The sequence below is a fragment of the Oryzias latipes genome, chromosome 17, assembly GCF_002234675.1.
Source record: "Oryzias latipes chromosome 17, ASM223467v1".
Taxonomy (NCBI): Eukaryota; Metazoa; Chordata; class Actinopteri; order Beloniformes; family Adrianichthyidae; genus Oryzias; species Oryzias latipes.
In genome coordinates, this window is record NC_019875.2 from 29,207,399 (window position 1) to 29,231,987 (window position 24,589).

At 40.5% G+C, this 24,589-nt stretch overlaps 2 protein-coding genes across 5 annotated transcripts in view; one reads left to right on the plus strand and one right to left on the minus strand.

The window, feature by feature from the left end:
- The window catches only part of LOC101159138 (vasoactive intestinal polypeptide receptor 1-like), a 30,807-nt gene extending 16,178 nt beyond the window's left edge, over positions 1-14,629 (plus strand). For both annotated transcript variants that reach the window (XM_004079502.3, XM_020711199.1), the window contains 10 exons: positions 130-230; positions 803-900; positions 1,193-1,325; positions 2,547-2,700; positions 6,293-6,353; positions 6,435-6,504; positions 7,947-8,041; positions 10,941-11,070; positions 12,993-13,034; positions 13,569-14,629. In XM_004079502.3, the coding sequence (XP_004079550.3) occupies positions 130-230; positions 803-900; positions 1,193-1,325; positions 2,547-2,700; positions 6,293-6,353; positions 6,435-6,504; positions 7,947-8,041; positions 10,941-11,070; positions 12,993-13,034; positions 13,569-13,715 (1,031 nt within the window). In that variant the 3' untranslated portion in view covers positions 13,716-14,629. The remainder of the gene's footprint in view (positions 1-129; positions 231-802; positions 901-1,192; positions 1,326-2,546; positions 2,701-6,292; positions 6,354-6,434; positions 6,505-7,946; positions 8,042-10,940; positions 11,071-12,992; positions 13,035-13,568) is intronic.
- A 785-nt stretch (positions 14,630-15,414) lies between these two features.
- The window catches only part of LOC101159384 (pituitary adenylate cyclase-activating polypeptide type I receptor), a 40,690-nt gene continuing 31,515 nt past the window's right edge, over positions 15,415-24,589 (minus strand). For 2 of the 3 annotated variants that reach the window (XM_023965123.1, XM_023965126.1), the window contains 4 exons: positions 23,389-23,472; positions 20,907-21,036; positions 20,713-20,754; positions 15,415-19,195 (listed from right to left, as the gene is read on the minus strand). In XM_023965123.1, coding sequence (XP_023820891.1) covers positions 18,992-19,195; positions 20,713-20,754; positions 20,907-21,036; positions 23,389-23,472 — 460 coding nt within the window. In that variant the 3' untranslated portion in view covers positions 15,415-18,991. The remainder of the gene's footprint in view (positions 19,196-20,712; positions 20,755-20,906; positions 21,037-23,388; positions 23,473-24,589) is intronic. The other variant, XM_023965124.1, reaches the window with a different exon arrangement.

Below are 24,589 nucleotides of genomic sequence, written 5' to 3' on the forward strand. Positions count from 1 at the left end.
GAAAAAACGATTTTTTTTCTTAGTTGCATCAAAAGTTTGCATGAAAGAGAAACCAAATTAGATTTTTTTTGTGTCTGGTTCCATCACTAAACTACTATTCTTTGCCCTTTTTTGTTGCCTCATTGTCAGGCTATGTGTTCAGGAACTGTAACGTGGAGGGATGGTCTGAAATGTATCCGCCTTATGAGGAGGCGTGTGATTTTAGTGACGATAATGAGTCGGAATCTGAGGTAAGAACACATTTTTTCGTATTTCAATACTTCTTTGTCACATTTATTTTTTTTTAAAACTCACTTGAATGAAATTTGTGTTTTGGGTGTTTTTAACATGTTCTTGTGGGATTTTTCTAATGATGCAGGATGTATAGAAAGATAATCAAGCTCAAAACAGCATTTCTGAATTTTTTTTTATTCAAATCACTGTGAATCAGGAGCAGACGAAAGAAATGCAGATTGAAAAAGATCGAATTTGTGACATAAAATGCCATAAAAAACAATAAATAGTTCTCAACGTGAGTTGTGGGTGGATGGTCCCGCCCACAACTCAGAGGTGAATTTCTAACAAACTCCCTCTGCTCTGCAGAAACTATGTCCTAGAAAGGTTTTGACTAAAAACGGCATAATAATGATTCAAAGACCACCGGGAATGCCTTTAAAAATAGATGATCAGAGAGGAACATTAAGAAAAAAGACGTTTTAGAAAGAAATCCTATCTATTTTTGTGGATTTTAAACCTCTTGTGAGTGTTTTAATGGGTTAACTCTGGTGTTTTGTTCTCTTTCTCGTGGACTTTCCCTCTCCAGACGAGTTACCTCTACACCTTCAGACAGGTGTACACTGTCGGCTACGCCACCTCGCTCATCTCCCTCATCACAGCCATCGTGGTGTTTGCAGCCTTCAGGTAAGCCCACAGCAGATGCATGCAGATTCAGAACAACGTGAGGGAAATTTCACAGCATGCTCGCTCTCACTAGAGTCTGAAAACCTAAAGGTGCACACAGAGAGGACTACAGTTTAAATCTGAAGCCTGGAGGCCACATGTTCACAGGAAACGGCCTGGAGGGTTACACAGCACAGGTTGATGAATTATTACACGCTGGAAAAAAATGTTTTCCACAGAAAATGTTGTTTATCATGAAATATGATCTATTTAGAAGGCGGTGTCCTGTGCTCTTCTTTATTTTTAAACGCAGGAAGTTCCACTGCACCAGAAACTACATCCACATCAACCTTTTCTCTTCGTTTGTCCTGAGAGCCAGCGCCGTGTTCGTTAAGGACGCCGTGTTGTTTGCAGATGAGACTTTGGACCACTGCTCCATTTCCACGGTGAGGCAAATGCTGACATCACAGATTTCAACGAAAGACTGGAAGTCAAAGCAAAATCTGAATTGGATCGTTTTTCCCATCAGTTTCTAATCATTTCTATAAAATTTTCTTGTTTTCTTTATCCCCATAATTTTTCAATTAAAATAAAACAACGTTTTATTTTCCTTAAATTACTTAACTTAGTGTCTCTTTCTTTGCTTCACTCCTGAGACTCTGAACTGCGGCAAACAGAGAACCGTCAACCTAAAGGGTAATTGTTCGCGACAGCTTGCAGCAGTCCTCACAAAGCTGAGACGAAGCAAATGTGCTGGAAAATATGACAATAATTGTCTTTTTTCTCTTGCCTGCTGCACAATAAAGATAAAAAAAAACAACAACAGAAAAATAAAGTTTTTTAACAGCAGCTTTACATGTTAAACAGGCCAAGAGGATATTGATTATTTAAGAATTAATTACCAAACAATAAACAATGTGAAAAGAGAGAAAAATTAAAAACAGAGCTGAAAAAATGGAAAAAATATTTACACATTTTTGCTGTTTACCCTTAAAATTACATTTCTGAGTATTTCTTTTCTTAAAAAGTTTTAAATAAGGATCCAACAAGCAGTGTGTATTTGTGGCACAAAACATGCCGGGCGCTGGATGCTGTGCTCCATTCTGATGCATCCACTTGAAAAACAAATCGATCCATGGACGTCTTTGTTTTCCTCGCCTGAGCTGATGTCTGGATTCAAACTGTACGGCTGTTTGAATCGCCAGTTTTTTGTTGTTGCTCCGTTAATGTTAGGTTGGGTCTGTTAGGGGCTATAAGCAGGAGAGGGCGTAAACAGACGGGTGACAGGAAGTGGGGGCGGGGTCCCGCTGACACTCGGAGGTGAATTTCTTACTCCTGTAGGTTTTTGGATTTTGGCTAAAAACGTCATACTTATAATTAAAAGACCACTGGAAACGCTTTAAAAAGAGATGATCGGAGCGGGAATTTCACTGTTTAAATACCCAACCAAGACAAAATTAATTTAAAAATAACGTTTCCTGCTGCTTATTCCTTTGGGGGAATAATGCAAACAATGTTTTTTATAACACATTTTCTAAATGGTCTCTCATTTGGTTGAGCAGGCAGTTAAGTAAGAATACAATTTTGTTATCTATGTCCTTTTTCTTTGACACACTAATGAGGTACAAGCTAATGCTTGTGGCTTTGTTGTCCTGCATCACGTCTAGACCGCCTGCAAGTCGGCCGTGGCGTTCTTCCAGTTCAGTATTCTCGCCAACTACTTCTGGCTGCTGGTGGAGGGCATGTATCTGCAGACCCTGCTGGCGCTCACTTTCGTCTCGCAGAGGAAATACTTTTGGTGGTACATCCTGATAGGCTGGGGTGAGTGAACATGACAGAATGGGGGCAGTAAATTTTTTAATGAAAACACCAATGGTGTCGTCCCAGAAGACAGAAGAAGCACCAGAGGTGACGCGTAAGGCTGCTCAGAGAGGAGCTTGGTTCTTCTGCAGGTTGTCAGTGACCACATTTGTACTCCCTCACCTTTTCTGTGTGATTGAATGACTGAGTGATGCTCGAGCGTCTCTCAAAATAACCTTGTTATCATCCATATCAATTGGAAGGAGCACGCAAAATTGCACGTTCGCTGTGAAAAGGTTAGCTGATTGCTGCTTTTAATGCCGGAGATTGTAATCAAAGATAGAATTAGACCAGTTCATATACGAAGCACAGCCGTGTTTAGGTTTAATTTCCAGCCGGGCGGAAACCTGCTCAAACGATCTTTGCAAAACAGCAAAAGCTTGGTTTCTTTTTCTGCTTTTTTGTCTCAGATGTTTCCATGAAAGTTGGGGTTCTGTCTGTCAGCGCGTTTCCTGTTAAAGCCTGTTTCCACAGGCTTTAATGAAGTCATCCAGCCCCCTCATCTGTCACGGCAGCACTGCCACAGACATGTCACCGTGCAGCACAGCAGCACTCGGCCTTGACGCCCCCACAGCCCCCATGTCTGATTACCCAGGGGGAGAAACATCACAATAACTTTGGAGACACACGTTTTTTTTATTTATTTTACACTTTTTAGCAGCATTCGCAGAGGGAAAATTGTTGGACGCCATGCTGGGCCCCAGATGCTGAATTTCTGCAGGTCGCTGTGGCGCCCCATTCGAACTCTTTTTTCTGGGGTGTCAGATGGATGGACATCACGATGACACAATGGCAGCAGGACAGACGCTCAGACTGCTGGATCAGGCGCTCGACGACCCAAGCAGGGCTTGTGACGGCCTGACGAACGGCAGGGCTCCCCCCGTTCAGGCTGACACAAAGCTTCAGATTCAGGCGGCTTTGTGGGGAGCTTAAAGCCACAGTCAGAAAAGTTGCACTGTGCAAACGGCATTTCAGAAAAATAAATTGATAGAAGAAAAAAACACAGAGGAGGACGGATGAAACGTTAAACCCTCTTTGTCAAACTGGTTTGAAATAAACCGATTCGGCTAAATCCCAGAGTGAGAGGAATCGAGCAAAACGGTTTTCTTCAGTGTCATAAGTTGGATTCCTTCAATAATAATTGAGAAAATGCTGCCAAAGCTGCACTTTGTTTGTGTCCCAATCTGAAACCATTGTACAGTAAATGATTCCCAAATCTCTACGGTGACTGGAGGACTGAACAGGTTCACACTGCCCTCGCCGAGTGCGTAAAATTGCGCATTTCAAGCTTCTGCGTTCAAAACTCGTGTTTACGGGTAGCTATGCAGGTTTTTAAGACCATTTTCTGGCACAAAAGGCCTTCAGCGCTCATCTGTTCGCTCAGTTGTTGGACAAAACAAGTTAAAAGAAAAAGGAAGAAAATGCATTTTGTAATTTAGATTTCAATATGATAATCCATTTTCAAATTGCACAATGAAATAAACAATTAAATCGTCAGTTGAGAATTGCATATTACTTTGAATTATGAGTCAGAAGTTTTCCATAAAACACTGAACCATTTCTGCTGTGCACTTCATATGTTATGACAAATAACTATTGCCAAAATAGGATCCTAGAATAAAAATAAAAACTGCTAAAAACCAAATTTCTTTCAGTTACTGTAAGTTGGTGGTGTAATGGATGTGTCATGAAATGTTCTCAAAGTTCTTTTGCTTCACTAAATAAACATGAGCCAGCAAAGGGCTTACATGGAAGTATTGGAGGCAGGTCTAGGAGAACAAAGTCGTAAAATTATGGGGGGAAAAAGGGATTAAAATGTTAAGAGAAGAAAATAGTAAATTTATGATTTAAGGGTCATAATTTTTATTAATTTAATTTTTTTATACATTTACAAAAGAAAAGTAAAGCAGATTGAGTGAGTAACTAAAATAGTGTGATGTCCATCCCATTTCTCTGAAATGCAACAACATGAAACAGTCCGATTGTCTTTGTGGGAACATATTTTAAAGCGAAATGGGACACATTTTATTTAAAAAAAAAAAGCAAGACTTTTTCCATGTAAAGTTATAAGTTTTTGGAGCATAAATTTACAACGTGAATCACATGAAATGTTTTCATTTAACTTCACAACTTTACTTATAAACGTATAAATTTGTTTATTTTGCTTCTTTATGGTAGCCCTAATACTCCGCTGTGATGCTGCATTTGGCTGTCTATGCGGCTGTTCACGGAGGGGGAGGTTCCAATTATCAGCGTTTCCCGCATCCTGTTTTTGTGCTCAGCCTATTTCTCATTGTCCTTTGCCATCACTTAGGGGGTGGGAGGTGTGAAAGGAGTGGAGTTATTTCATTTATTTTTATTTTTATTTTTTATTTTATTATTTTTATTTTTTTATAGTTATTTTTTATTTCGTCAATGCTTGTTTTTATATTTTGTTGTGTTTTAATGTAAAGCACTTTGTGCTATATTTTTATATGAAAAGTGCTTTATAAATAAAGTTTGATTTGATTTGATAAGTTGAGAGTTAAATTAAGAAATCAAATTAAATCAAAAATCTGTAGTCCTGAGAGACAAATCCCAGTCTGTACCTGAATTTCCTTGTTGCTCTCTAAAAGATTAGTACAAGTACTAGTACAGGACTATCCAGTTCCCTGGATTCCTCTCTACATTTCTTTTTTTTCTTTTTTTTTTGGCAGCAAATACTGTATGACATCACACATTTACTCGAAATGTTAAGTTTTCTTCTTTTTGTTCCCCTTCTGTCACGAAAAAAACCTACATTCTGTGTTTTTTGGGAAATAAATAAACAAACCTTAAATTACAATCAGTGGTCCTTTGTTAGAAAAACTCAAAAGTTATTACGTTAAGGATTAATTAACGCTTAACATAATTATAAAAAAGATGTCGAGGACTATTCATTGTTTTTAACCTGAAGCTCGGCTCTTTTGGAAATGTGTAATAAATAATCTTGCAGCACATAAACATTTTTTACAGCTGGACTGCTTTACAGATGCACTCAAGCATCCCATTCACACATTATTTACTGTTTACCATTGATTCATTTGTGTAATTGCATCTGTTAAACATAAATCGTGTGTCTCAATCTTTATGCGACAAGGAAAAAAATGTAATTTAATCTTAATGGGCAGCAGTTAAAAGAAATCAAATATCTTTGACCAAAGTTGACATATTTACTCCAGAAAGAAGATTCTTGAAGCAACCAAGACTTTATTTTTGAAAAGAATCCAAAGCCTTGTCACTACAGAATCTTTATTTCCTCTACATATAGGTAAAAACCTTCTTTCCAAGATGCTTGTTGCTGTGGACGGTCCAAAACCTTTTTCCTTCTTCTGGAAACGTCATTTTTCTGTCTGCTGCTGCTTTGCCTGTAACTGGGACACAGATGATGTGATATGCTGAGTAAACTCTGCCTCATAAGCCCACAAACACTTCCCTAAAATAAAAAAAACAACAACACATGCGTGAGCTGTTTCTGGATTATTGTTAGGATTAACTGAGCAGAAATAACTGATCCAATTTCTCCTTTTTATAGGACTCCCATCAGTGGTTCTCATTCTTTGGGTTCTGACCAGATTCTTCAACGATGACAGGGGGTAACGATGGTGCTTTGGACACGATGCCATTCTATGAGCAAAGTACTTCTGCTATGCTTATGGATTTTTATTTTACTGCAGTTGCTGGGACGACACGGACAACGTCGGCATATGGTGGATCATTAAGGGGCCAATCACAGCCTCCCTGCTGGTGAGGGAACGCCGACAGTCCAGTGGGTTTTAATGCCAGAAGCAAAATGGAAAAATCCTCCCTAAATTCCTCCATGACCCTCCTGAGGAGCCAGAGAACGGCTCCATTCTGCTTGTTTTATCGTTTTATCTAATTATGTTTGGTTACGAGAATCATACAGTGGAGGATATAAGTATTTGATCCCTTGATGATTCTGTAGAAAAGAAATTGACAGCCTGTCATCCTAATGGTTCATTTGAACTGTGGGAGATAGAAAACCGCTTTAAGGGGTTTATATATAATAATTTGCATTTCATTGACGGAAAGAAGTATTTAAACCCAGAGAAACCATTAAGAGTTCTGGTTCACACAGATCAGTTAGTCTCTCCTTATCAACCTGTCACCTGTTTAAACTTTAGGTTACCGTGACAACTGTTGGTGCAACTGGGCCAAAATACAAGAACATGAGCATCAATCCACCTGCAGGTCTGGGGCTCCAAACCAGATCGGACCTGGTGGGGTTTCCATGATCATGAAAACAGAGAGAAACCGGCCTAAAGCAACACGGCAGGAGTTAGTTGATGATCTCACAGCAGCTGGAACCACAGTCACCGAGAAAACTATTGGTGATACTTTATTTTACCATCCCGCTGTGCTTACAAAGTTTGAACATTTTCATGATTTAGAGAGTCTTGTTCATGACCAGATGAGACCAACCTGTCATGTTTGGAGGAAGAGCAATGCTGCCTTTGACCCCAAGAACACCATCCCCAGAGTCAAGCATGGAGGTGGAAGCACAATGGTTTGGGGGGGGTTCTGCACGGGCTACTTCCCCATGTGGATGGGAGGATGGGTGGAGCCATGTACCATCAAATCCTGAGTGAGAACCTCCTTCCTCCACCAGGAAGCATAAAAGAGGTCGTGGGTGGGTCTTCAAGCAGGATGAAAAATCCCAAACCTACAGCTCAGACAACCAGGAAACGGCTGAAGAAGAAGCATATTTAAGGTCACGGAGTGGCCCAGCCAGTCTCTGGACCTCAATCCTATGGAAAACCTATAGAGAGCTGAAACTCAGGGTTGCTTGGCAACAGCCATCAAATCTGAATGAATTAGAAGTCATTTGTAAAGAAAGCGGATCAAAGTTCCTCCTGACGTGCATAAGCCTGGTCATCAACTGCAGGAAATGTCTGACCTACTGTGCTGATAAGGGTTTTGCCACCTAAGTCTTTCCAGCAAGAGGGTTCAAATATATATTTCCCTCAGTGAAATTGATATAAATTCTCTAAAGGGGATTGTTTGTTTTTCATAGTGAATTTCTATCTGACACTGTTCAAAATAGATTATTGGGATTACCTACTGTCAGTTTTGTTTGAGTGGACAAACTTACAAAATACGTATTTCTAGGTATTAGAGAAGGAATTTTGTAAAATTATTGCACAGTTATTTATTTGCATCTCCACCAGGTCAACATTTTCATCTTCATCAACGTCATCCGGATTCTGGTTCAGAAGCTGAAATCTTCTGCCATGGCTGGAAACAATGACACAGGACATTTCATGTGAGTCACCTCTACCGTTTTATTGTTGCATCTCCAAGATTCAGTTCAGGGAATTTAGTTCAGGTTGATGGATGAAGCCAATAGATCAAACAGGTTTAGGAAATGGCAGAGCAGGGGCAGTTCTTGTTTGCCCAACCTGAACCTCATTATCTCCAGATTTCCTGATTTAACCCCCCCCCCCCCAAAAAAAAAAACTAAGATATTAGAAGGATGTTTCCGTTTTTCCCTTCTAAGTGAGAAGATGTTTGCTTAGAAACAAACTTCAAGACTGAAGCAAACACATTTAGTAGCAGAAAAGGAGTTTTAGTGGTACCAGAGCTCACATTTCCTGTTTCAAAGACATTTGGCCGCCTTCCTCACCTGATCTGTCCTTGCCTCCTCCAGCCAGGCTTCTTCAAGGAAGTGGAAAATTATACTAGAGGGCAATTTGTGACTCTGTAGACACCCCCACCCCTCCATTCCATTTACCAAACCTCACCTCCAAAAGAGCCCTTCACACCTGACGACATTGAAGGAGGAGAGTTTATACTGACAAGAGAAGCAATATTTATCTCATCATGAGTTTATTGTTACAAACATCGCAGGAACCAAAAAGGCTTTTTCCCATCTGTGGATTTTTTGAAAGGCGAGACATCTTTCAGGATAATGGTCTATTGATTTCTGGGTCAAAGGCTGGAGGAGAAAGCATATAAAACAGACAAATGAGCTGATCTTCAACGTTTAAGCACCTGAACCCAGAATCGTAAAAAGCAAAAGATGTATGAATCTGGATTTCAGTCCACCTCCTGTACGTTTGCCCTCAAAGTCCTATTCTGGTGGGACGTCCACCATAGAAATCAATAGGGAAAAATGAAACAAATGCTTCAACTAAACCCAGATTTATAAATATGTGTGCTATTATACACAATTTAGAGTCAAAGGAGTTTAGTGATTACCGACAAAGTCAAGACTTTACTGATAAAAACAAGAAAATGGACCAGAACAGCAGTTTTCAAAGACAAATGTCCATTACTGACAGTTTAAGCCAAAGAAAAATCTCCAAATGAAGTTCGTACCATCTGACAAATGGCTTCAGGAATCAAACAAACACAGCCTGAAACTTTGTCCTCACTGTCCCATCATGCCTCTGGGAAAAAGAAAACCCTCCACCAAAAGAAGGAATGTTTTCTCTGCACAGCAATCCTTATTCCTGAAACGAAGCTGATTGACATCTGCTGTACCCTAACCCTAACCCGGCTTGGAAAAGTACAAGCTAAAGAAAGTTGTCACAGAGGCAGAAATAGTTTTTTGAAAAGGAAAAGATGCAAACGAGGATGAAGTGACGGAAAAAAACCCTCAAAATGTAGCTTCAAACCAACACGGTCAGCAGAGATCAGAGTGTGAACGGAGAATAGTTTAGATGACATCATGTACAGCAGTTTGATTACAAACACAAAAAAACTTAAAAATGTCTCTGCTTCAGTTTGAATAACCTTACCTCTTAAATTACAGAAACATGTGATTCCAAAAAACAAAGGAAATACTTCAGCAACTTAGAACAGAATAGAATAAAATAGAAGTTTTTTTTTGTCATTGTCACAGGTACAATGAAATGAAAAGTTCTTCCTTCTCCATGCAACAATCCTCGGTGAAAACTTACATACACAAAACATTATAAATAAATAATACATGCACCATCCAGTAACTACAAACAGGACATCCAAATGAATTTGTTGCTAAATAAAAGTGTATTTGTTGTTTAAAAAAAACAGGATATCCAATTAATGTGTTAAATTTGCTAAAAAAAAGAAGAAGAAAATAAATAAATAATGTGATGTGAATTTGATTAAACTAGGAAAATTGACATTTTACTGCAGAGGGTCCAGAAAATCAATGTGAAATTGAATTTCCTGGGTCAGGAAATTCAAAAATTCCTGCCAACAACTACGCATTTCCAATTCTTCCTGTTATTTTGGCACCTTTACATAGATAATAACTTTACCATTCTATCGTTTTTCTTTTCTGCGCTATCTTAAAATGATATGTTTTCAATAATCATCACCTAATGTGACCTGAGAAGTTTAAAAACCTGTCTTGTAATTCACAATTCAACCCCAAAACCCTTTTTTTTTAAAGGTTTAAAATGGTCTTAACTTTACGTCTGTGATGCTGCAGATTTCTGAGACCTGAATTAATGTGGAATCAGAGCGAATATAAATAGAGGCAGAGTCCAGAAATAGACTTCCCATCCATCGCTGTGCGACAGGATTGTTTCATCAATCCAACAGCAGGTTCACATCCTCGAATGCTCCGTTCCTGTCTCCTTTTGTGAGATCTCAGCCAGGTGTGACAGAGGAACGCACATTCCTGCTGCAAGCACCACATCACCTGATTACATCCACACTCAACCAAAGCTGCGGAGGTTTTCTCTATCAGTCATTATGCGGTTCTATGGTTATGAAGTGGAATCAAACCAACAGCAAACACTTGTGCTGCATCTCAGAGGAGCTGCTTAGAGGTTGAACAGACATCCCAGCTCTGGAAAAAACACACACAAAAAAAATGAAGACAAACTTCTTATCTAAGGCCTCACTGCTGAGGCAGAGTTGCCCTTTCCGAGCTTCCGGACTCCAAGGTGGACGTGAAACTAAATGCCAGTAAGAAAGAAAAAAAAAAGATGAAATGGCGACATTTACATGATAATCAGGCGGTGATCGGTCATCTGACTAAGCTGTGAGCACATTTACCAAATGAATCCGTCCCACTGATTGGTTTGATGACTGAGCGGATTCAAAGGCCACCAAAACCAAGATCTGACACTTTGATGAGTTTGTGTCTGAGAACCAAAACTTTGTGCGTTTTGTCAGAAACGTTGTCACGTACTTTTTGTTGTCCTTTGGTCACTGGGTTTCTGCTGCAGGAGGCTGGCTAAATCCACGCTGTTCCTCATTCCTCTGTTTGGGATGCACTACACCGTGTTTGCGTTTCTGCCTGAGAACACCGGAGTAGCAGCCAGACTCTACATCGAGCTGGGGCTGGGATCCTTCCAGGTAGGAACAACCCAAACACAACTATCGGACAAAAACGGCTCACAGGTCTGTAGAAAACCTTCAAACGCTGTGAGGAGAAAACCTGGAAGTCCTGGAATATCTTGAAAGGTTGAAGGATTTGAAGAACCAACAGTCATATGGAAAAAGCTGAAAGAGTTGAACATTTGAATAGTTGAATAGTTAAAATAGCTGAAAAGCTGTAGGAGTTAAGCGCCAAAAAACGGCTGAAGACACTACAATTAAGAAAGACGACACTTGTCCAAAAAGTTGTTCATAAACCTGCCACCACCGCCATGTGTGTGTGGGAGGAGCTACTGTCAAAAGTCTTTAGCCTCATCGCTAAATCCAGTAGAAGCATTGAATGTATATCTGTATATACAATCAATCCATGAAAGACACAGAAGATGTTGAGAGATCAGGTTGATTTATTTTGAAGAGCTCTAGAAAAGCAGTTAGTTTTTTTTTTTAGAGAATATTTGATTCTTTATCTTAACCTCTCAAGACCTGGCATCAACATGCACTGACGTCCCATTTCGGTTTTTATCATCGCCGAAGTAAATTCTGCTTAACTGTCAAAGAGAAATAAAAAGGACCGGGTCTTAAGGGGTTAAACCCCCTTCTCCCATAGTCTTCGTGTTGACAGCAGGAGAGCGCGCTCTCTCTCCTTAAAAAAAAACCACAACCTCGATCTTTTTTCTGCAAAACTCTGTTTGTAGATCGTTGTTTGCATTAAGACAAAACAATATAGACGCTGGCTGTCAGTTTAAAACATTTTTAAAAGAGTTATTGATCCCAGGAGTCTGAATCTTGCTAGCTTTACTGAACTGTTTCTGGAAACCACTCTTCAAACAATAAAAATATCTTTATCCATTCATGATATGCAGACTTCTAGCAGAGTATTTTCTGGAATAATAAAGCTTGATCATAACAAAAACTAATAAAGCAAAATCCGATTTTGATCCATGTGATTGGGCCTGATTTCCGATCAGCTGATTGGATCAGGACATCCGTAGTTCTTGGCTTCTGAGTTATTTAAGCCTTCACCTTTGACCTCTCCCAGAATTCGACGTGAGTTTGTGATCTTGTTTATAACAGCAGACCTTGACAGTTAGATCCGCATTTCAATAAGGAGAGGTCTTGAGAGGTTTTTCATAGTGAAGCATGAGAAGCCCGTAGTTTTTGAGACGTCTGGCGTGTTTGCGGGGACCTCGGACCACGTGAAGAGACGCCGATGGCGGTTAAGGCCAGACTGCGCCGAATCAAAAAGCCAGGAGGAGAACGAGGCCTGGCGACCGGTCCGGAATGCAGGAATCTGATTGTGATTGGCTGTGAGGAAAGCGAGCACTTCAGCTATTGGCTCAGAGTGAAGACCAATCGATGAGTGGCGTGTGAAGTGACGAATCAGCAAACCCAACATACCTTCACATGAGGTAGATCTATTGAAATTGCCCCAAAGTTTCCCTTTCTGCTTTTAGGCTTCTGTTATAAACATCCGTCACTTTGTGGCTCTTGACAAGAGATCTGCTACGTGCACGATTCTTTCAGCATCACGTTTGCTGCTCTGTCAGCTGAAGAATAAATACATCCACTTAATCCGGCCGTTTCAGCCACATTTGTGGGAGTCTCCTTGTGTGTGAACATGCAGGCGGATGGGAGCATTCATGTGTTTTTGCTGTCAGATTCTTTATTTACACGTTGTCTGATGCTCCAAAGCTGAATGCCATGCAGAAAAACCTGCAGAAAACTTCAAGTCCACATTCTCCAAGAAGACAAAAAAGTCTCACTCATATCTCCCTGCAGGGCTATTGTTAGCCCCGTTTATTTTTGAATGCGTGTCTTGCTGCGTACAGTATGAACTTCAAAGTAATTATGGTTTCTAATGTTATCTCACAGCTGACTGATCAGTACACTTTTCCTTGCAGGGGTTTGTGGTGGCGCTCCTTTATTGTTTCATGAATGCAGAGGTGAGTGAAGGATTATTGTGTGACGCTGCTTTTTTAAACATTTATCCACAGAAAGGATGAGAATCGGTCAAAATCAAAGACAATCCGCTCATTGGCTTGATTTCAAATGCAGGGCAGGCGAACTGACATTTTTGTTTTGCTATTAGTAATAGTTAAAACCTCCACATTTGCAATATGGTGCTAATTAGTTTGCAATATAGCTAAAAAATATAACTTATTTTGCCAAAGAAGCAAGACAAGCAAGAAGCCACACACACTATGGATGCAGGAAAAACCAAAAGATTAAAGGATTGAAGGAACACGTTGGAAGGCTGTGACAGAAAATATATATTGTGGTTTTTCTGGGATCTAATTTTTTCTGGAAAAATCTGCAAATTTGCAGCCAAAATCCTATTTGCATTTGCAATAATCCATTTTGAACGCTGCTTACCAGCTAAAAAACTAATAAGGATTTCAGTACTGAAATTAAAAAAATCTTAAAACATGAAACAATCTTTTTTAAGGTCAAAGAAAAGTCATTGTGTGTTTCTGCAGGTCCAGACGGAGCTGCGGAAGTGGCTGTGGAAGTGTCACAGTCCAAACCATCTCAATCCAGCAAAGAGAAGCATCACTCAGATCACAATCCGAACCCGTGGAGAGTTTGGACTTCCTCCCTCCAGTGCCAACATCTCCTCTGTATGACTTCAGGCAGAGAAATTATTTATGAATGTAAAAAAAAAAAAAAAAAAGGACCATAACAATCTTTACAGTGAACACAACGAAAGCGTTTCCTGTCAGAAAGAACACGCGACCACAATGAGCCTGCGTGGGATCATGGACAGACGTCAGGATACTTTATCTCCATGTCGGCAGCAGATGCAACGCAGTTCAGCGAGAACACGGCGCCAATTCCAGAACCGGACAGGACGCTCTCCTATGTATCTGTTGTAGTTGATCTGTGCAGACAGGTTGGTGCCATGCAGCACCACAAAGAGGCTCTTGTCCTCTTTCTGTCTGCAGCAAAGATGATCAACGGATCAATCTGTGTCTAAATATGTCTGACCATTCAGTATTTCTGTGTGTAGTAGCCATGATTGTCCAAAGTTTGTCTTCAAAGACGGTCTAGACCGTCCTCGTGAACATTCATTTGGCATGTCTGCCTAATTTCTGACTCGTCATAGTTGTGTAATCTCATAAAAGTCAGAAAAGTAATAATGTAGACAGGGAAAAGTGGAACCTCTGTACCAGAGGGAACAATCCTGTAAAACTGGCTTTCTATCAAATGTTCTGGTCCAGAGTAATGCAGTCTACCTTTATGGTGAAAAACTCTGTTATCCAGGGAGTACACCTGCTTTACTAAATACTACATAAAAACACATTTATTGTGCTAGTTTACCCCGTTTAAAGGGCCCAAAATCATTAGAAGATAAATTGCTGCCTTAAGAAGGTCCATATTTGGTGATACTGAAAAAAGAAATGTCTGTCTTGCCAACTTTGAAGCATGGCAACAGAAGTATGATGGTTTGGTATGTGTATGCAGCGAAAGCATTGATTAAGTCTCCAAATGTCCTTCTTACCACTGTGAGGCGGTGCCATCAATAAAACCCTCCATCAGATATGGGAAGCTTTTCTTTTTTTGACACTGTAAAAGAAGGAATCATGTCACTTTTTATTTTTATTTTGGCACGTTAATATCAACGTGGGGAGTAATTTGTCCAGTTTTCAGACCGGTCCAAAGATGGCCGCTCAACAGTCGCTGTTATGTGACACAGTCCATCCTGGTCAGTCCAATTTAGTCCACCCTCACATTGACGTGTTCTCCCTACCATGACAAAGGTGGACAAAGGTGAAGAGGATTTCATGTAATCCATGGACACCAGTGAGGATCACAAATCATTGAAGATAAAAGGTACGGCGTACTGTCTTGTGGGGTCCAGATGACCCCACTCCCAACGTTAACGTGCCTCCTTGGAGGGGAGTGGGGTCATCTGGACCCCACACGATAGCACAAGGGTTATGCTGGTCGTCACAAGTTCACCTCTTTACCGCTTGTTTTTGTCCTGATGATGGTTGTTTTAAAGAAGCCAGCGCATTGATACAGAACATTTCATGAACAGAACTTCTTTTTTAGGCGTGCATTATCCCTTTTTAATGCACAACCAGCGGCAGAATCAGAATCGATTTCTGATGATGCATATTTTGTCGCCCATACACCCGCTTTCATACGACGGTCAGGGTTAATACGCGAGTCTAATTGGCTGCTGGGTGTGGATCAAGTACGGTTCCCCTTGACAACCTGCTTGAGCACAGATGAAGTTTCAGAAAAGAAAATAGTCATTTTAACCAGAAGGCACGGAAAACTACTAACCTTAAAAAAAAGAAAATCTAACAAGAGTCAAGGTCTTTTTGTAGCACAGCTTTATTTTGCAGTCAGTTTATTCACAGAGACATGATGTTGGACATCAGGATGCTAGCACACGACGCACCGTCACTGATGGAGCATATACTTATACATTACCTTCACTCTGTATTACATTGACATGCACACAGAGTGCACTCACTCCACTCACACACTCTGAAAACTGGCACATTAACAAATGTACAAAAAACACTGTCACAAACTTCATTTGTCTTGACCAACTTTTATGCCAAAAATATAGACTATGTTCATATCAATGATAAAGAAAAGGACATCATTTGTACACCAGGGCATAGTGAGAGCAGGCAACACTTAAGAGCAGCAAAATTACAATAATTTTACATTCAGGAATTCATCAGCAAAACTCTCACACACAAGATGCCTCAAGAGCCAAAAAAGCGGGCCGGAGAGTCTGCGGCACAGAAGTTCTGACGGTTCTGGAGTCACAGCTGGACAGAATTGAACGGTTTCATCCAAACACCACACCAGTGACCGTACAGGATGTTGCTACTCCAAGTAGTGGAATCAGCGCGTTTGTTTTCAAGCAAGGTTATGAAATGAGAGTCAAAAGTGCGTCTGAAACACACAAACATCCTCATCATTGATGGAACACGAGTCACCGCCAGGACCAACGGCGTCTTTAGATCCACCTCTATTTACAGCCTCCCCGATCTATGAATGGATTTGTTATTGACTGATCAATAAATGTTTGTTTTAACCCGTTCCTTCACACGTCTGCATTTCAGATATGAACACTTAAGTGTGAATCCAATGTAGATGAACTTGATCGACTTGGAAACTGAGAAAAAAAAAAGTCTTTAGACTCTTTGATAATCAATATTCATCAACAAGCATTTTCTTTGTTTACACAGCAAAAAAGGACATTAAAGGCCGCTGTAATGACATTTCATCATCTGCTTTTTAGAAAATTTGATCAAAGGAAAAATGTCTTCTGTTATTTTTGTTGGGAGTTCCAGTTTTTTTTTTTACTTTAGTTATTATTAAAACAATTTTATAGTTTTTATTGATCAATTTAACCCATGTTACATTTCCATTTAGTCAAAAATCAGGGCAGCTTTAGCAGATTAAGTTGCTTTTAAGTCATTTCCAACAACAATAATGTTCGTATTACCTCAGGAAATTGGAGCTATGATGCTTCAGAAAAACAAACAGAAAACAGTGGCTTTTCTGTGATGTGAATAATGAAGAAAGTGCAAAATAAGATCAAGACGTTGGTAGAATTACAACATCCCAGAATAATCATGAAATATGGTATCATATCAATCAGCAAACATTACATTAGACAACCAGAGGAGGACTTAAAGTCGTTTTTTCTGGCAAACGTTTTTCTTTTAAATGTTGACCAATTTAACATTTTATTTTTATTTTTTCCCCCTTTTCGTGGTTTATATTAAAGCTATTCAAGAGAAATACATGTTTACATCAACATCTGAAGGAAAAATGACCTCAAATTTACAGTGAATATTTCACTTAAGTGCTTAAAAAGTGCAATTAAAGTTTAAAACGTTTATTTATTAAGGTCTTAAATAAAAGCAGCATTTAAGACTTAAAATTATAGGTTAATGAGTAAAAAGTTCAGAAATATCAACAACATAACACATTTAAATAACCAAATAGGGATTTTCACAATGCAAAATGTAAACAAATAACAGTATGACTTTTTAATTATTTGGCATTAAAAAAGAGAATCATAATTTAAGTTTAGCTTTGCTTCCACCTTGTGGTGATCAAAGGAATTGCTGGAGAGTTTTAACTCCTATTTTTCACATTTTGTCTCCATCTTATACATCCTGGAGCCATCTTTTTTTAAGGAAACACACAAGCTTTATAACTATGTTTTTTTTAATCACATACGTTTTTTTTTTTTAATAGCTTTTTCGTCAAAACCTTCACTTGTGGTTCCCCTAATTTCCCCCCAAAATAGCCCTTCTGGCCTCATATTCCTTCCAGGTCTTCCCTAACATCTGTAACATCAACATTATTTAGTGTAATACTCATCCACAGAGCACTGATGTACAGACAAAATCTGTACGGGCGCATATTTAAAGAAAGTACATAAATAATCGTCATTTGATTTCAGACAATTCACTTTTTAGAACTCCTGCCTCCCTACATTCCTTGCTGATAGCAGCTTCAAAAAATAATAAACGTGATAACTTGGCGTTACGTCGTGTGATCCAGCACGTTCCGGTCTCCATCTGTACATGTTAGCCGTTTCTGCATGAAGTACACAAAGAAGGATGAGAAAAGCTTTCTGCGATTGTCAAGAGCTGGAGAATTAAAGCGTTTCTGCTCCCAAGCCGTGAATGCATGTAGGGCTGAATTCCTTACATCTGAATAAAGTTCTTTTTGCATTTTCACTTTTGTGATTCAGCTCATCAGCACAGAAATGGCACAATTTAACAAAAACATTCACATTATTGGTGCATCATAAAAAAAAATAAAAAAAACACCAGGCTGATCTTATGTAATTTCTTTTTTAAATACACGTTTTCTTTGCATGAAAGAAAAGACACCTCAGATTTGATACTCTGTAAATGAAACAGTTTTCTTTTTTTCTTCTTTCTTTAAATTATGACTGACTAGGCACTTTGGAGAATGAGAGCTGGAGGATCTCCAGGAGCTGTTTCATGCGGCACGACTGGCTGGAGCTCAAGATGTGCACGGTGTGTGCACGGTGTGTGCACGGTGTGTGCACGGTGTGTGCACCACGCTGTGTGCACGCTGTGTGCACGTGCGGTACTATGAGAAGCTATGAAAATGAGAAGCACCCAGTGAATGGCACAGGTTTTCACAGTTTTAAAATTCCTCACCAGCATTTGACAACTCCTGTCGTTTGGGCAAAATATCATTTCAAATTTGGGGGATTTTTGGGGTTTTTCTTGAATTAATAGAACAAACGAAGCGTCGGCCCCCAGAATACACAATGAAGTCTACAGATTTGGGCTCCAGTTCCTTTTGTTTTAAAAAGGCCAAAGTTTTTGAAATACAATGTTAGAGAGACTTACTGATCTAAACACCAAAAATATTTACACAATCCATGAGCTCTGTTTCCTTATATGTATAAATGTACTTTGACATACTCTGTACTCAGGCTGAAAGTAGAAAAAACTTCAAGATGAAACATTTAAACAATGCGCATTTGTACAGGCAAGGCGAAGACGATTTGGCTGGTACTTTTCTTTTCTTTCTCTTTTTTAAACAAGTATGGCACTTTAAGCACATTTACTTTACACCCACAGTCAAATTTGGCCCCCATTTTTTATCCTTAAGCTATTTTTATGTTATTTATGGCATCAACTTTTTCAAAAGGGGGTTTATTAGAACCTTTTAAAGCTTCATCTTTAACCCAAAAACCTATTTAAAGTTAAACTTTTCTAATTCTTGTCTGAAATAAAAAGCCAGCTCGGCAGCTTTTAGGAAAATGCTTGACTTTTTTAAAGACTAAAGTATAAAATAACGCAGTGGGCGGGGCCACTTTGGTCTGCCCTGGTTGGTCTGGAGCGGCACCTTAGAGTCGACTGGGGCCATCAGACGTTCAGGTCGGGAGGCTGATGTTGGCGCTCTCCGCCAGCGGGCTGGACATGCGGATCTGGGAGCTGCTCTTGCTGAGGATGGAGAGCTGAGTGCCGCCGTTCACGCCGCTGCTCGCCAACGAGGGGTGCCTCTGCTGCTTCAGGTCCACAGAAAAGTACCGGTTCACCGTCCAGCTGCGCCATTTCCTCTTGATCTCCGACTGGACCTGCAGGGAGAAACTTCAGAAGGTCAGTTCAGACGTACTTTGAGATGGAGCAGCTCCATGAGGAGAAACAGAGCTCCTCATGCTTCGGGAACATTGTATGCTTACGGATATGTTGGAAAAGGACACAAGTCTCTTAAAAAGGAGGTGTAAATGTTCAGGAGCAACATGTTAACAGCACAGTCACCTCCTCTTTGGTCTTTCCAAAGACTCCTCCTCCTCTCAAACCGTCCCCATCTGCTTCCCTGAATTTATCTCCAGAACATCCACCATCATCTGATGGATTCATTCCGGATCCATCCTGGTCCCAAAGAGAACTTCAGCATCTTCATCTCTGCAGTCACCACAGCCGTCTACACCTTTTCTTTCATTCTTGATCACATCACACCTGAATCCTTCCTCCACCCGTTTGGACCTGCATAGACACGCCCCTTCACCTCTAAAATCCTCCACCTTCTCCACCTCTGCTCTCTTTCACCTCACTGTTCCACTGGAGTTCCTCTCATTCACAAACAGATACTCTGGCTTTTGCAGCTGACCTTCCTCCACCTGCCCTCACGACAGATCCCCCCCTGCAAACATCCTGGTCCACACAGACTCCCGTCTAAACCCCCATCTGTCAGTCTGTCCATCACCACAGCAAACAGGAAGGAGCTGGTCTTCTCTGTTACACCTCCAGAACCGTCTTCCAGCTCCTGAACAACTCCAACGGACTTTGCTGCAACTCCAGACCTCCTCATCCAGACCACAGCTCCTCATCATTTTTCTCTGGATCTAAAAATACACAGCTGGAATACTTTACACATCCGCTGTGAAGGAAAAAGATTTGGTTCATTCCAGCTTGTGTTAAAACCACTGACTGTTTCTGAGAACTGGTCAGGGTGACCCCGCCCCCCCCAGCGTTCCAAACAGGAAGTACCCGCCGACTCTAGACTATTATAGAGAAATAAACAGCTGTTACTCAGTCGTTCTATCGTTCGGAATAACCACTGTTGATCTGATACTTTTTATTTTAACATATTCTTGATAAACATTTTTTCTGTAGTTGTAAACTGACCAATCAGTTGTCTCTGTAAAAGTAGGAGGAGCCTGCTAGCCCCCACATCCAATGTTCAAAATGTGTGTAAGTGGTAGGGGTGTGGCCTTCTGACAAGCTCACTCCTGATTGGTGAGACTGGTTGCTATGGAAACCTTTACTCAGACCAACTCGGACCAGTCTGGTAGCAGCGTCCGTTGACTTAGTTTCTTATATAGTCAATGGTTAAAATTAAACTGAAATATTTAAACGCTCAAAACAGAATTTGTTTTTCAAAAAGTTTTGTTTGAGACACAAATACGAAGTTTAAATCTTGAAATTTGATATTTATCATTTTAAATTCATCTCTCTATAAATAGGCATATACATTTTGAAGCACAACAATGTTTTTTTGTTGTTGTGTTTTTATAATTAACAAATGAAAAAAAATCATTAATGAATGCTAAAAAAAAAGAAAATAGAGCCTGAATTGAGTTAAGCTCACCTCTCCGTTGAGGAAGCAGTAGAGCACAGCGACCACAAAACCCTGAAAGAATTCAACAAAATGTTTGATTCCCGTTAAAGATAACAGCCAGATCATCACAAACACTCATTTATAAACAGTACATTCATGCTTTTCAGCTCCTCTTTTTTCTGTCAAATGTGTCAGGGGATTTTTCTGTGAGGATGGAGGCTCACCTGGAAGGAGCCGAGCCCCAGCTCAAAGACCAGCCGCTCCCTCTTGCTGACGTCCTCCGGTGAGAAAGCGAACACGGTGTAGTGAATCCCGAACAGCGGGATTAGGAGCAGCGTGGAACGCGCGAGACGCCTGAACACACACATCGACGTTTCCTCAAGATCCACAGACACTTAAGCAAACGCCAGAGCAGAACGATGACCCTCAGGGGTCGTGATGGAATCTTTTTAAATTCATACACTGAAAAACTTTCTTGCTGAGAGTGAAGACATTATAATCGGATGTGTTAAATATGAGATTAAGATGGGATTTGATTAGATTTATTTCCTTCCCGCAGCTGTCTTGGACGGCAAAGACCAGAAGGTTTTCACAATTCTTCTTTCTTACTTTGACTTGGAGGGAAAATTGAACCCCCAAAAGATACTCAAATATTTGCATGCACCTCAAACCTGATAAAAATTATAAATTTTTTTTTTTTTTTGACAATTTGGCAATTTTCCCATTTTATTACAATATTGTTATTGTTCATTTGTCATTTTTCGTGTAAATAAACGTTTTACACATTGTCTTTCATGTTAAATTTACTCTGGATCTGCCCTGAACATGAAAAGGGCATAAAAGACAGAAAAATTGTGTTCGCGAGATCGTCACGAAAATTACACACACCAAGGTCTACAACCACCACAGATGTTCCGTTGACCTTTGACCTTGGGTTAAAAAACCTACTTAAAGAACCAATCTGCAAATTTAAACTCCTCCAAGGGATTTTTAGTCAGACAACTCATGCATTAAAGAAATTTATTTTCACATTCTTTTAGTCTGGCATAAAGCTCCGTTCAATTAAATAAGACAATATCTCCATAGAAAACTTTTGGGTAATAAACTACCCCTAAGGGAGCTCACAGGTGGAAGCCGGGGAGGAGGGTGGGTTGACGAATGCAACGCAAGAGAAGGAATGGACACGCACTCCTGGAATTAAACAGGACGCTGAACAGGTGAGGAGTAACCAGTTAAAACGCTCTGCTCAAGTTGTCTGCCCGAAATGCTCCCAAGGTCGCTCACTTAATCTACCACTTCCTAACTTCTCAAACATATTTGGGAAAATATTCATTCCATCATTCATCTTCTTATCCGTTTTGTCCCCTTTCTGGGTCACGGGGCTGCTGGAGACTATCCCGGCCACTTGTGGGCGAAGGCAGGGGACGTCCTGGACGGGTCGCCAGTCTGTTGCAGGGCAATAAATCGCACACCCCTGCACACTCACATTCACACCTACGGACAATTTAGAGTAACCAATGAACCTATGAAGGCGGAGTCCCCAGGGAAAACCCACGCATGAACGCGGGAGAACATGCACAGAAAGGTCCACTGGGGGAAATTCTTTTTTCGATTTAATGCTTGTATATTTTTTAATCCCCGTTGGCGCGTTAACTAAAGTGGCATTTCCCCAGTTGCTCACACATTTTTACTGGAATACTGTAAAAATGTAATACATGAATCATTGTCTCAAGCCGAACGAAACCATATGAGGTACGCTCTGAACATATTAGGGATGTGGGCGTGGCTAACTAAAAACCTCTGTTGCCACGGAAATCCAAAAGTTTACCGATTCTTTTAAGAATTAAAGAACTGTTCGTCACCCTCAGACGACCAAAACATAGAAATGGTTGCCATGGGGATAAGACCGGTAGAAAAGCTGCCTTTTTTGGGTTATGTCTCAGACCAGGCTGTCAGCGGCCGGGGGCCAGTGACGGCGGGTATGAAGACGAGTGAAGGGCGAGTCATACGCCGCCGCTCGCAGCTTTAATTTGATCCGGTTTCTTCTAATATTTTAGATTCTTAATGTTCTGAGATTTGATTCATTTATGCAAAGATTTTGAAATATATTTAATTAAAAACGGAATAAAATTCCAGCAAAACGTTGGGACAGAAAATGTTGATCCATGTGAAGAGGGAAGATTTCTTGAGGTTTAATATTTTGGAAAAGGTTGACATTTCCATCTATTTTTACATATACAGAATTTCTGGAAGAACGCCTGATGCTAATATGCTTATTGTGCACTAAAAAGGAAAAAATTATTGCTTAATGAGTATTTTCAGAGCTTGTAAATATTAATACCTAAAATTTAAATGTGCTAAAAGGCTCTAAAGTTCTGCTACTTTTAATCTGTAAATGTTTTCTTTGCTCTGGTTTATAAAAACAAAAAATTTTGTCTGTCTGAGATGACTTTTAGGATCATTTTGTAAATGTAATCTGAGCAAGAAAGTTTTATGGGGATTATTTTTTTTTGGTATTTAACATAAAAATGAGCATCAAAAACTAAAAATCTCATAAACTGACAAAAACTAAAAGAAGCTTTGACAGCAAAACATTTCCAAACTGTAAATATTTAAAGACTCCAGGAGTGAACAACACAAACACACACAAACATGCAGTTTAGACAAGACTGTCACTTACAAACACACACGCACAGACACACTTACAGTGTGATGTTGGATAACTCTGACATCCTGCACGAATGCTGAACAGCCTGTGTGGGCTCACTGAAGCATTTCTGAGCACAGCTGCTACACGGCACAGAGACAACACACAACACAACAAAGACACCGTCTTTAGGGACAGACGCACAGTCTCACATCGGCACACACGCGCAGACCCAAGCACAGATGAGAATGGAATCGCCTGTAAAGCCTCACAATGCGCTTTCCCGCGGGAGCAGACAGAAAGCAAGTCTGGCTGAACTCAACTTCACAACCAGACTCTGACTTCCTGCCCACAGGTACGATCCACAACGACGGACAGGTGAGTGTTAGCAAACACGTCCTTGACCTGCACCACTCACAATGAATTAGGGATGCTGTTATTTAAACGAGTGGTTTTCTTATGTGGTCGGAATTTCAAAGAAGCGCATAAACATTCCCTTTGATGTAACTAATAGTAAATGATGGTGAAAACAATTCTTTTAGCTTGATATTTATGACTACAAAATGAATACAATAATAAAAAAAGGTCCCCAATAGGAAAATTAACCATGTTAATAGCGGGTGATTCCATCATTTGTCACAGTGACAGCTTGACAGTGACGTCTCCTCCTCATCAGCCTCATGATGTTGTTCTGAGGCATTCCACTCTTCCACAAGTCCTACATGCAGTTCTGCCAGGTCACTTGGGGGTCCGGTCATCCAGTCTCTGCTTCAGCTGGTCCCAGACGTGCTCTATGGGGTTCAGGTCAGGGGTCATTGAGGCTCTCCCACTTCCTGAAGTCCAGCTGTGGCAGATCTGGCACCATGTGGTGGAGCATTATCATCCAGTTGGGGGTGTTCTGGTGGAATTGGGGGGTTGATGATGGTTCTGTGATGTCTCTGAGGTAAGAAAGTGCAGCGCCTGGACCGTCCAGAACCAAATTGGTTTTGCTCTGACTGGTGATGCCTGCCCAGACTGTTGCTCCTCCTCCCCCAAAGTCAACCCTGGAGACCATGTTGACCTCAGCGTTTCGCTCACCTCGTCTTCTCCAGCAACGCTGACAACCATCTTTTCTGTGGATGGTGACCCGACACTCACCAGTGAACAGGACCACTGCTGCATTATCCACATGGTCTTCAAAGCCGAGTACCCCTCACATCTGGTAAACGGGCCTGCAGCTGTGTGGCGTTCGCTAAACCATGTCTGAGGTCAGAGGTCCTT